Source organism: Grampus griseus (assembly GCF_964374135.1).
Source record: "Grampus griseus genome assembly, chromosome: 19".
Lineage (NCBI taxonomy): Eukaryota > Metazoa > Chordata > Mammalia > Artiodactyla > Delphinidae > Grampus > Grampus griseus.
Window position 1 is genome coordinate 11,455,753 of NC_139013.1, and position 12,718 is coordinate 11,468,470.

Genomic DNA, 12,718 nt, shown 5'->3' on the forward strand with positions numbered 1-12,718 from the left:
ATGTAGAAACCAACTGAAAAAAACAATAAAATTATTTTTTTAAAAAGATGAACCATATGAAAATTACCAATCGTCAATCAGCTTTTTTTTTTTTTTTTTTACAAAAGAGCAGTTTCAAAGAATTCGACCTAATATTTCTCAAATGCATCTCCTCTTCTCTTCCCTGCCCCCAGTGTCCTGGTTCAGGCCTCCACACCTCCTGCTTGGCCCGATGCACCTGCTTCCTACCTCGCCTCCCAGTTTCCAGTCTGGCCACTGGGGTGATCGTTCCACAACATGCCTCTGATGAAGTCCCTGCTTCAAACTCTTTCAGGGCTCCCTGCTGCCAACAGGACAAAAGCCAAACCCCTTAGCCAGCTTTTCAGGCCCTTTGCAATATCTGGCTCCCCTCCCCCTCCAGTCCCTGCCCACCATGCGTCTTATCCTCCGACCACACCGGACCACCACTACTTCTTTGCATCCGCCTCCTCTTACCTCCTGGCCCTGGTACATGCAGTTCCCTATAACTAGAATGTCCTTCCCACTCTTCTCCCCCTGGCTAACCTATTAGACTTCAAGAACCAGCTCCCAGAGGCAGGGGCGGGCATGTTTTGTGACCCCCGCCTCCTGGATCCCCTCCTCTTCAGCCCAAATCCAGAGGAGAGGAAAAGGGGCGTAGATGGGGTGAGGAAAGCGGGCAGGAGAGAGCCGGGGTCGGGAGAAGGATGGTCCCTTTGGGGGAGGGGCACGTGTACCCGAGTGTTTATGCGTGTGTGTGTGTGTGTGTGTGTGTGTGTCTGGGCCTGGTGCAGGCTGCACGTTTTCTGGCTGTCTCTGTGTACCTGCAAGTGTGTGCCTGTTTGTCCCGTGGAGTCAGTGCTCAGTTCTGTGCCTGCAAGGTGTACAGTTAAGCTGGAGATTGCCCAGGTTGGGGCCAAGTACCAGGAAGCTCAAGGCCCGGGCCTCCTGGTCGTCCTTTTTGCCCTGGCGCGTGCAAACCCGCCTGCCAACGTGACCTGGATCGACCAGGATGGGCCGGTGACTGTCAATGCCTCTGACCTCCTGGTGCTGGCTGCCCAGAACTACCCGTGGCTCACCAAACACACCGTGCAGCTGCAGCTCCACAGCCTGACACACAATCTCTCCTTGGTGGCCACCGACGATGTGGGTGTCACCAGCGCCTCGCTTCCGGCCGCAGGCCCCTCCCGGCGCCCATCCCTGATCCCTAGTGACTCCAACAACCTGAAATTCAACAACGTGCACCTGCCGCGGGAGAACATGTCCCTCCCGTCCCACCTGCAGCTCAGTGACCTCACTCCAGACTCCAGAGGGAAACCAGCAGACCAGCAGATGGCTCAGGACAACAGCCAGCCAGAGTTTCTGGATCCGGAGCCCGGCGGCCTCCTCAGCAGCCGAGGTTTCATCCGTCTCCCAATGCTGGGCTACATTTATCGGGTGTCCAGTGTGAGCAGTGATGAGATCTGGCTCTGAGCTGAGGCCAAGACAGAGGGTTCCTTCTTGGCCCCTGGGCACCCTCCCGGTCCTCCTCCAAGGCCTGGCCACATTGCCAACGGGAAGAGGCCACGCCACTGCCACTTTTGCTTGTCCTCTGGGTCACTGGTATCCTTGGCAAGGCTGCCAGCTGGACCTAAGCCCTTGTTCCAACTCTGGTTGAGGGCCTGCATGATTGCCTGTGCCCAGGCGGATGGGGCTCTCTGTCCAGGTGTGCCTGGAGGACATCCAGCATCTAAGCGTGGCATGGCCTGTCGGCTTGGGGCAGCTCTGCCCCACACCGGTACTCCTCAGCACCGGGGGCATGCCTGGTTGGGAGGGCCCTGCACGTCCTGGATCTCCTTCCCATGCTATGCAGCTTTGTTCCCTCAGGGAAAATTTAGGACCCTGCTAGCTGTAGAGAACCAGCCTGCCCTTTGCACAGGAACTCACCTCTGGCCCAGCAGCGCCGGCCAAGCACAAACCAGTACCCTTTGCTGCACACCTCTCTGCCCCAGCCCCCCTTGGGCATCACAGGTTATACATTGGACCTTCTCCACTTGGCACTAGACTTCCCCTCTGGCCTGGGCCCTGGTGGTGCCAGCGCCTGGTGTTAGCACAAGAAAGGGGAAGAATGGGAGGTGAGAAGTCTGGTGTGTCCAGGCCTGCATGTAGCTATACCTTGTTTTCTTACAGTGTTAGCACTTTAAGCACGTCTTCTGGGGAGGGGGTGAGCAAGGGCCCCAAGGCCCTGTCTGGGGCTTCCCCAAGTCTGGCCTTTTCATGATTCACTGTGAGTGCCCTGAGCCCTCGGGGTTGACGGGTTCCTGCTGAAAGTATCTACCCCGCTATAGGACCCCAGCCCTGACTACCCCATCAGCAGGAAGCTGTTCTTCCTGTCCCATCCCCTGCTCTTTAGGGGATGGCCATAGTGGCACATAACTTGAGAGTGCTGGAAACCTTAGGGGGACATGGAAAAAGCAGGGAGATCACATCCCCAAACAACCCGAGAACACTTTTGAAAAGCAACGTGGAAAAGATTGCAAATTAACAGAGTGCAAAGTGTATTTTTCCCTTCTTGATATCTTGTTTTGTAATTTTTCTCACGTCACTGCCAAGGACAGTGCTGAGCACGTGGTAGATTCTCAATAAACTTGACTGAGTGAAAAAAAAAAAAAGAACCAGCTCCCATACCCTATGCTACTGTAAATCTCCAGCTTATACATTCATCCATTCCATACACAAGCTGAGGCACCTACATAAGCGTGACTTCCACGGAAGGCGCTGGGGATGCAAAGCAGGAGAGGATATAACTCCTGCTGTCAAGAGCTCAAATTCTCTTGAGTTTTCAAGGGGAAATCATTCTCCCGAAATTTCAGGGGGCATTAAACTCAGAGAGGACAGTATGAACAGAAAAAAACGAACACATGAGGAAGAGCAGGGTGTGTGCAGACAGGCGGGCGGGTTGCTAGAGCACAAGCTGTGAGAGGAAGATGCTGCTGGAGAGGCTGGATGGGGCCCAGTCATTAAGCATCTTTTGATCTCAGAGGCCATGGGGGTTTCATCAAGGGCAGTTTTGCATTTTTGAGTGGGGGCCAGAGAAATCAGGAAGCTGTTGCAATAGCCTAGGCAAGAGGTACTAAAAGCCAGTATTACGATGTTGGTGTCAGGGACACAGAGGAGGGCACAGGCTGGAAAAACCTTGAGGAAAATCCAGTCAGCAAGGCTTTACATTTGGATATGAGGGTAAGGGAGAGAGTGGTGTCAAGGGCACGCTCCTCAGCTGGATGCCAGGGTAGGTGGAGGTCCCGTTTGCTGAGCTGGGAGAAAATAGGAGGCGGCACAGAACTTAGTCAATGAAGTTCTTTTGTTGTTGTTGTGTTTGTTTTTGGCTGCGCTATGAGGCTTGCGGGATCCTAGTTCCCCAACCAGGGACTGAACCTGGGCCCTCAGCAGTGAAAGCAAAGCGTCCTAATCACTGGACTGCCAGGGAATTCCCCAGTGAAGTTTTTACGGAACTTTTCTTTTTAACATAAATTTATTTATTTATTTATTTTTGGCTGCGTTGGGTCTTTGTTGCTGCGCGTGGGCTTTCTCTAGTTGCAGCGAGCGGGGGCTATTCTTCATTGCGGAGCACAGGCTTCTCATTGCAGTGGCTTCTCGTTGCAGAGCATGGGCTCTATGCGCGTGGGCTTCAGTAGTTGTGGCACGCGGGCTCAGTAGTTGTGGCTCACGGGCTCTACAGCGCAGGCTCAGTAGTTGTGGCACGCAGGCTTAGTTGCTCCACGGCGTGTGGGATCTTCCCAGACCCGGGCTCAAACCCGTGTCCCCTGCTTTGGCAGGCGGATTCTTAACCACTGCGCCACCAGGCAAGTCCCTTTATGGAACTTCTTATGTCTGCAGTGCTCATGGGACATGCCCTGGGTCCAAGAGTTTATATTGGCTCTGCAGTCAATATTTGGACGTATTTATGTGCAGTATCATGGAGACAGGTCTGCACTGAAGATTTGGGCATCATCAGCATACAGGTGATAGCTAAAACCGTGAGGGTGGAGGACATTTCTCAGGAAGAATATGAAGAATGAGAGAGCTATGGGCCAAGGAAGGAGCACAGGGGAAGAGCCACATTTCAAAGGCAGGGCAGAGTAAGAGGAGCCCCTACAAGGACCAGAGAAGCTGCCAGGGAGGAAGGAGAACCATGAATGTGCTGTGTTATGGAAGCCGAGGTAGGCAGCCCCTACGAGGCCCCCGGTGACCCTGCCTCCTGATACTCATGTGCTTGTGTGATCCCTTCCCCATTGTGGGCTGGACCTAGTGACTCACTTCTAACAAATAGAATATGGCAGAAGTGATGGGATGTCACTTCCAAGATTAGGTTATAAAAAGGACCACACTGGGAATTCCCTGGCGGTCCAGTGGTTAGGACTCCATGCTCTCACTGCCGAGGGCCCAGGGTTCAATCCCTGGTTGGGGAAGTAAGATCCTGCAAGCCAAAAAAAACCAAAACAAAAAACACCACAGCTTCCTTGCCTGTGTAGTGCATGTCTTTCTTTTTCCCCATCTCTCCTGTCTCTCTCCTTCCTCCCTCTCTCTCTCCCTCCCTCCCTCTGTCTCTCTCTCTCTCTCTCTCTCTCTCTCTCTCCCTCTACTGGATCACTCACCCTGGGGGAAACTAGGTCATGCTATCCATCCACACACACACACAACCCAAGCCTTCAGAAGAGACCACAACCCCTCAGCTAGGCTGCTCATGGATTTCTGACCTGCAGAAACTATGAGATAATAAATGTTTGTTATTTTAAGATGTTAAGTCTTGGGTTGATTTGTTATGCAGAAGCCAAGGGAGGAAAGATTTTCAAAAGAGAGGCACTGGTCAATGGAGTTAAAAACTGCAGATAAAGACTGAAAAATGTCCTTGGATTTGGCAAGAGAAGGTCATTAACAAGCTCGGTGCAAATGGTTTCGGTGAGTTGAGGACTCAGATGGGAGATGAAGGCTGGGGCTGACTGACGAGCAGGAGTGCACGGACATCTATTGTTTCTGCCTGCCCAGAAGCCATTTCCCCACCGTCTATGACAGCTCCCTGATTTTTCTCTAAGTAACCACCCATGGCCTACCAGATACGTATGATTCCATGAGACTCTGTCCGCCAGGGTGCCCAGCTGTCCACAGGCCAAAGGGAGGTCACATGACTCAAACTGCACCAATCAGAAGCTCTCCCTGGAATTTGAATTGTGAGCTTACGTGACAGGACGCCTGAACCTGGTTGGAGCTGATTCATGCAGCAGCCAGGGCCCTGAGGAAACCGCCATTCCTTCCTGCTCTCTCGATTCCCGCCCCTGCCCTGGCTCCAGTCTTTTCTGAAGCCGGGTTCTTCGGTCTTTCCTTCCACTGTGTGTGCCACCTTTATTTCCTTCTAATAAATTCCTTGCTTGCTTAAGTTAGCAAGTCAGTCTCTGTTGCTTGCAGCCAAAGAACCCTAATTCATACTTATTTTCAAGAAATTTTGGGTGGGATGAGGAGAAAGACAAAGGGCAGGCACTAGAGGGGGCACAGAATAAAGGGAGGTAGAGGTTTTTTGTTCTTTTTGTTTTTTTATTTAGGCTGCACCGGGTCTTAGTTGCAGCACGCGGGATCTTTAGGTGCAGCGTGTGGGATCTAGTTCCCCGACCAGGGATGGAATCCAGGGCTCCTGTATTGGGAGCCCAGAGCCTTACCCACTGGACCACCAGCAAAGTCCTTGTTAGTTGTTAAAGTGGTAGAAATTTGCATATATTTATAGGCTAAGAAGATGGAGCGAGAAGGAAGCACTGTTGAAACAGAGAAGGGAAGAATGAAGGAGTAATATTCTGGGAGTCATAATGATAGGCGATGCATGGGTGGAGAGGCTGGACTAGAAAAGAGCCTGGAGAAGGGAAGTAAAGGTGGGTGTGAATTCCTATAGGTGTGTATAGGAAGCTGAAAGAAATTAATGACTGATTAGCCTTAGTTTTATTTGTTGAGAATGAAAGGGTAGGGTTGGGGGATGTTCGTGGGAGTGTGGTGACTGACAGGGGGTTGACCAAGAAGTCGGAGTGGCACCTATATGTACCACTTTGTCACCATTCTTCTCTGAGCCAATCTCAGCCACCTGAACCAGGGTTAGGTATGTGCTGATAGATGAGGCAGAGGCAGGGTGTACAGGAACCCAGAGCGCGCTGCCCATTTTCCATTTGCCCTCCAGGCCCACCTCCACCCTTCTCTGCCCGTATGAACAGCATCATCCAGGCTGCCTTGCCCTCTGACTTCTAACTGGGTCATTCTGGATATGTCACCTCCTACTCCCAGCTCTGGATCAGTACCGTGGTTTGTTTGTTTGTTTCTTGGTCATGCCACGTGGCTTGAAGGATCTTAGTTCCCCAACTAGGGATCGAACCTGGGCCCCTGGCAGTGGAAGCACGGAATCCTAACCACTGGACCACCAAGGAATTCCCACTACCATGGTTTTTTGTCCCTTTTCTTTTTTGGCGGGGTGTTGGGGGGAGCCATGTGGCACGCGGATCTTAGTTCCCTGACCAGGGACAAAACCTGTGCTCCCTGCATTGGACGCACGGAGTCTTAACCACTGGACCGCCAGGGAAGTCAGAGTACCGTAGTTCTGAGAGTGGCTGCACCCTCCACAATGCTGACGCTGCTCAGGTATGTTCCACGGTCTCACCGGGCTCCAGTAATATCATTTCCTCTCCTGACCCCTGCAGACCTCAGAGTGGTCCCAACTTCCCGCTGTCTTCACCTCCCTTGTTGGTTCTCTCAACCTGACCCACACTCTGAGCAAAAAGTCCCTTCATTAAATGATCTTTGAAATCCCAGCTGTGGTGTCCTCTGTTTCCCGCCGAGACCCTGACTATTAGAGAGCTAGCCAGAGAGATCAGATGGTCCAATGTGAGGCTCTGGCTGGGCAGGGAAGGGAGAGGAGCCAGGAGGGATCTGGCCAACTGGCAGAAAACAGAGGGGTCAAGGGAGTGGAGCTCTCTCTCTGAGTTGATGCTACAGGTGTGATGGCAGCGGAGGCCTGCCAGGCCTGGAAGGAAGGTGCTGGGATCAGAGCGCAGGATACTGGATTTTGAACATGGAAGATAGTACTGGGTTGTGGTTAAAACCAGGGATTTTTAATTTGGGACCCAGAGAGTGCTCTGTTACAATCTTGGCTTTGCCACTTTACTAAATGTGTCACCCAGGGAAGTGACTTCACCTTCCTGAGCGTGTATCCTCGTCTTTAAATACCAAGCCTACAGGTTTCGGGGACGGGTAAACATGTAAACCGTTTGGCACAGTGCCTGGCATGTGGTATAAGTGCTCAGTAAATGTTCACTGTGTGCACTGCCCTTCCGGGTCATGACTAAGTGTGGTCATGGGAGTGGACGGCTGGTGTGGGAGGAAGGTCACCAAGGATGAGGTGGAAAGAGACTAAGACGCTCGATAACTAGAAGGATGGGTCACCACACGGAGGTTAAGTATCCCAGCAGAACGGCGGGGGCTGGGGTGGACAGGAAGTCTGTGAGGATGTGCTACAGTCTTCAGGAATGAGGGGGAGAAGGCAAGGAGTCAACAGATGTCAATGAGGAAGTGGAACAGAGGGTGATAGAACCCGGGGACCTAAGGCTCAAGGAAGCCTGGGTTCTGTGAAGCCAGATTAGAGTTGGTGTCTGCCTCATCTGAGTTCCCACAGTGATCACATCCCTCAGTGATCACATCCCCCACAAAGCCAGAGCATGGCAAGAGAGGGATTGGAGCTGACCCATCCTCTAGTAGCTAGAAGTATACCCTGGTAAATGATTGTTGAATGATTTGGGGGTGAGGGAAGGAGAAAAGTCATGGGTAACATTCAGTAAAGGGGCAGAGCCAGGATTGTAACACGGGGCTCTCTGGGTCCCAAATTAAAAATCCCTGGTTTTACAGAACAGACTCATAGACATAGAGAACAGACTTGTGGTTGCCAAGCGGGGGTCGGTGGGAGAGGGGAGGATTGGGAGTTTTGGGTTAGCAGATAAAAGTATTATGTATAGAATGGATAAACAACAAGGCCCTACTGTATGGAACACGGAACTACATTCAATATCCTGTGATAAACTATAGTGGAAAAGAATATAAAAAAGAATGTATATGTATAACTGAATCACTTTGCCGTACAGCAGAAATTAACACAACATTGTAAATCAACTGTACTTCAATTAAAAAAATAAATAAAATTTTAAAATCCCTGGTTTAAACCACAACCCAGTACTGTCTTCCATGTTCAAAATCCAGTATCCTGCGCTCTGACCCCGGAACCTGACTTCCAGGGCTGGCAGGCCTCCGCTGCCATCACACCTGTGGCATCAGCTCATAGAGAGAGCTCCACTCCCTTCAGCCTTCTGTTTTCTGCCAGTTTGGTCAGACCCCTTCCTGGCTCCTCTCCCTTCCCTGCCCAACCAGAGCCTCATATTGGACCATCTTATTTACCCTTGACTTTGTTCCATTTCTCTCTCTGCATACTCTTTACTTTTAATAACGTAATGCTTAAAAAAAAAAAGCAACCTCTTACTCAGTTTAAACAAATGTTTCCTGAGACCTTTCATACATGGTATTCCACCTGTCTGGAATACCCTTGCCCATTCTTTCCACCCGAAGATCTCCTACTCCTCATTCAAGAGTGAGCAGAAACTAATCATGAGGGAGAAGGAAGATAAACCACAATGGTATCCTACCACAAAATTAAAAGTGTCTGACAATACCAGGTGTTGGCAAGGATGTGAGGCAAAGAGAACTCTCACTCAGTGCTGGTGGGACAGTAAATCGGTATAAACAATTTAGAAAAGAAATTTGTCAGTGTAGTAGGCTGAAAAACGTCCCCCAAGGAAATTCCCCGGCAGTGGTTAGGACTTTGCCCTTTCACTGCAAGGGGCACGGGTTCAATCCCTGGTCAGGGAACTAAGATCTCGCAAGCCATGCAGCACAGCCAAAAAAAAAAAAAAAAAAGTCCGTGGCTTAATGTCTGGAATCTGTGAATGTTATTTTATGTGACAAAAAGAACTTTGCAGATGTGATTACAGATTTTGAGATGAGGAGACTATTCTGGATTATTCCAGTGAGCCCTAAGTGCAATCACAAGTATCCTTATAAGAGAGGCAAAGGGAGATCTGACACTGACAGAGAGGAGGCAATGTAACTACAGAGGCAGAAATTGGAGTAATGCAGCCACAGACCAAGGGATACTGGCAGCCACCAGAAGCCAGAGTAGGCAAGGAACAAATTCTCACGTGGAGCCTCCAAGGGGAGTACGGGCCTGCCAACACCTTGACTTCAGCCCAGTGAAACTAATTTTAGACTTCTGGACTCCAGAACTGTGAGAGAATACATTTATGCTGTGTTAATCCACTAGGTTTGTGGTAATTTGTTACAGCATTCATAGGAAACTAATTAGGCAATATTGACCAAACCTGAACATACTCTTGCCCATGTCCAGGAATTCTCCAATTCTCCTTCCAGGTATATCCCAACAGAAATGTAAGCATTGGGCTTCCCTGGTGGCGCAGTGGACAAGGATCTGCCTGCCAATGCAGGGTACACATGTTCGATCCCTGGTCTGGGAAGATCCCACATGCCATGGAGCAACTAAGCCCGTGCACCACAACTACTGAGCCTACGCTCCAGAGCCCAGGAGCCACAACTACTGAAGCCTGCGTGCCTAGAGCCCGTGCTCCGCAACAAGAGAAGCCCCCGCAATGAGAAGCCCGCGCACTGCAATGAAGAGAAGCCCCTGCTCGCCGCAACTAGAGAAAGCCCACGCACAAAGACCCAACGCAACCAAAAATAAATTTTAAAAAAAAAAGCATTTGTTCACACACACACACACACACACACACACACACACACACGTAAGAATGTTCACAGCATTATACAGTACAGCTCCAAACTGCTAACAACCCAATGTCCATCAACAGTGCAATGCATGAACTAACTACCTGTGGGATGGTCATACAATGAATACTATGCAGCAATAAAAATGAGTCAACTACAAATAAACAGAACGTGGAAGAATCTCACAGACACAAGGTTGAACAAAAGAAACCAGACGCAACAGAAAACATATTGTATGATTCCATTTATATCAAATTCAAAAAGAGATAAAACTATTTCATTGAGTGACATAAAACTAGAAAGTTAAAGAAAAGCAAGGAATTATTACTGTAAAAGAAAGAATAGTGTTCCTAGCTAGGGAAGAGGAGTTGTGATCAGGAGGGTGCACATGACAGAAAGGGGGTGGGGGGAATTCTGGGGTGTTGCTAATGTATGTCTTATCATGGGAGGCATGGGTGTTTCACAACAGCTTATTAACTGTACAATTTATGTTTTATGCACTTTTCTGAATGTTATATTTCACATTTATATGTTATATTGTGGTATTTGTTATATTTCACAAAAGTATCTTGGCGGGACTTCCCTGGCGGTCCAGTGGTTATGACTCCGCGCTTCCACTGCAGGTGGCGTGGGTTCGATCCCTGGTCGGGGAACTAAGATCCCTCATGCCGCATGGCCAAAAAAAAAAAGTATCTTGGTGGCGGCGGTGGTGGTGATAATTTTTAATAAAATGAACAGGGAGCTTCCCAATCCATGAAGATTTCCTGGGTCCCTCCATCCAGGGTCATCTGAGCACCCCCAGCCTCTGCTGCTTGTTCAGTCACTGACCACTCTGGGCTGTGACCCCCAGTGTCCCAGTCTGGCTCACCCACCAGAACAGGAGCTGTCCAGAGCCAGCACCCAGGCTAGAGTCCTCTCAGGATCCCCAGCAGAGCCCAGCCAGCCCAGGGCTGGGCAACCAGGAGCCCTCTCGGAACATGTGCTGCTGTGCAGGTACACTGGGCATGCCTCACCTACCACCTGACGTTGTCATTGTCAGGGCCCCTGTGTGTCTGCTAGCAATGTGGCAGGAGATGATTGCTGACCGAACGAGGGCGTGGCTGACTCTGCATTGCCACTTACCTTTGACTCAGTCCATCTGTCTCTCTACATCCCATTCAGGAATGTTCCCTAAGGCCTCCTCGAGGAATGTTCTCTGCCTGGAATGGCCCCTCTCTGTCATTCTGCTGAACTCCTACTCATCCTTCAAGAGCCAGCTCCAGGTTCCTCTCCTCTGTGAAACCATGGCCCGCCTTCCTCTGAGCTCCCACAGGCCCCTATTTCCCTTGGCTGCAGCCTGTCCATGTCCTGCCCCATAGAATCTTTCTCGACTTCTGAAGCTCTCTGACCTCCCTGGGTTGTCCTCTTAGCCTGGGTCTGACCCACTTAATAGGCCTCCTCAGGACTCTGTCAAACACCCAACACGGGCTCTGGCAAGCCCAGGCGAGCTCCCTAGCGCATGCGCGCAGGCAGGTTCTGGAAGCGCAAGGCACTGCCTCGAGGTTCCTGCCACCGCGGACTCTTGGCACACACTGCGCCTGCGCAGACTCCCGCGGCCTCCGGCTCCCGCGGCCTCAAGGCTAGGCTCCCTTACTTCCGCCATGCATTTGCCACGAAAGACGCACACCCCGCTCCCCACCCCCGACCCCGGCTGAAAAGGGTGGAGCGGGCGGGGCCTAAGGCATGGGGCGGGGCTTGTAGGAGTGAGGGCCTCAGGAATAGGGCGGGGCTGAAGCAGGGGGCGGGGGCTTCAGCAAGGAACTGAACTGGTGATGGGAGTGGAGGTGGGTAAGGGCCAGGGCCTGAATCTTGTCCGCTAAAGAGGCTGGGCCCAACGCTGGCAACATGGAGGTTGGTGGGGAGACGCCCCAGGGCCTGAGGGAGAGGCGGACGCTGAAGTTTAGCTCAGGGCAGGTCAAGCAGCAGCCCCCACCCCCCAAGCACGGGAAGCCCCAGGTAGAGGAAGACCCCAAATGTTGACAGGTCGTGAAAAGAAAGCCTGTGTCCCACACCAGCCAAGGAGACTCCCCTAGTTGAGGGAAGGAGAAAGCACCTGGAAGCCCCCACCTGCTTTCCCAACCTGACGGCATCCACCAGTGGAGAGCTGTTTTCCATCTCAGTGCTTCTCTACTCCTGCGGCAAGTCACTTCCAAAATCCCTACTTCACACAGCTGGCTAAGTATTAAATAGATCTTATCTAGGTGCCCAGCAGACATTACCTCCCTCCCAGAGAAGGTAAATGGAGACAGTCTGGGATCACACAGCAACTAGATGGATCAGGTCTTGACTCCTGGACAGGATTCAACTCCTAGACTTGCCGCTGTATCCCTGTATATCAACACAGGTCAGGGGTCCAGGACAGGCTCCCAGGCGTGGATAGCTGCATCCTTTCCCCCAAGAAAAGCCGGCAGTTGGGAATCCCTGCCCTCCCCCTCCCCAACTCCCAGCCCAGGTCCCCTTCTCGCCCAGGAAGGAAAGCTCCCAGTATTGTGTACGGAACTTGAGTTCCTACACTCTTAAAACAAGGAGTAGGGAAACAGCAAGAGGCCACAACCTCAGCTGCAGCCACGGGGCAGCAGGAAGTAGTGTTTGGCCTCAGGAGGAGAAACAACAGAGATCCAGATTTAAGGTTAGTAACTGTCCAGAAGCTGTGAGGGGTGAAGAGCCACCTGGAGAGGGGCTCTAGGCAGAGAGCACTGGCTGCCGACCCAGTTGGTTTCCAAACCCTTGGGCTCTGTCGGCCTTGGAGATAGACAGTTAGCCCACCTCACCGAACTAGTTAAAAAATACCAGCACTCCCAAGGACATACAGGAGCGAAGCATGTGTGAA

At 51.3% G+C, this 12,718-nt stretch overlaps 1 protein-coding gene across 1 annotated transcript; it reads left to right on the top strand.

The window, feature by feature from the left end:
* Positions 1-658: 658 nt before the first annotated feature.
* Positions 659-1,470, top strand: LOC309836692 (transmembrane protein 25-like; the record flags this gene model as incomplete). Its single annotated transcript, XM_082676792.1, has 2 exons — positions 659-663; positions 879-1,470. 2 exons carry the CDS (start codon positions 659-661, stop codon positions 1,468-1,470), a joined length of 597 nt encoding a protein of 198 aa, XP_082532918.1.
* Between the last annotated feature and the right edge of the window lie 11,248 nt (positions 1,471-12,718).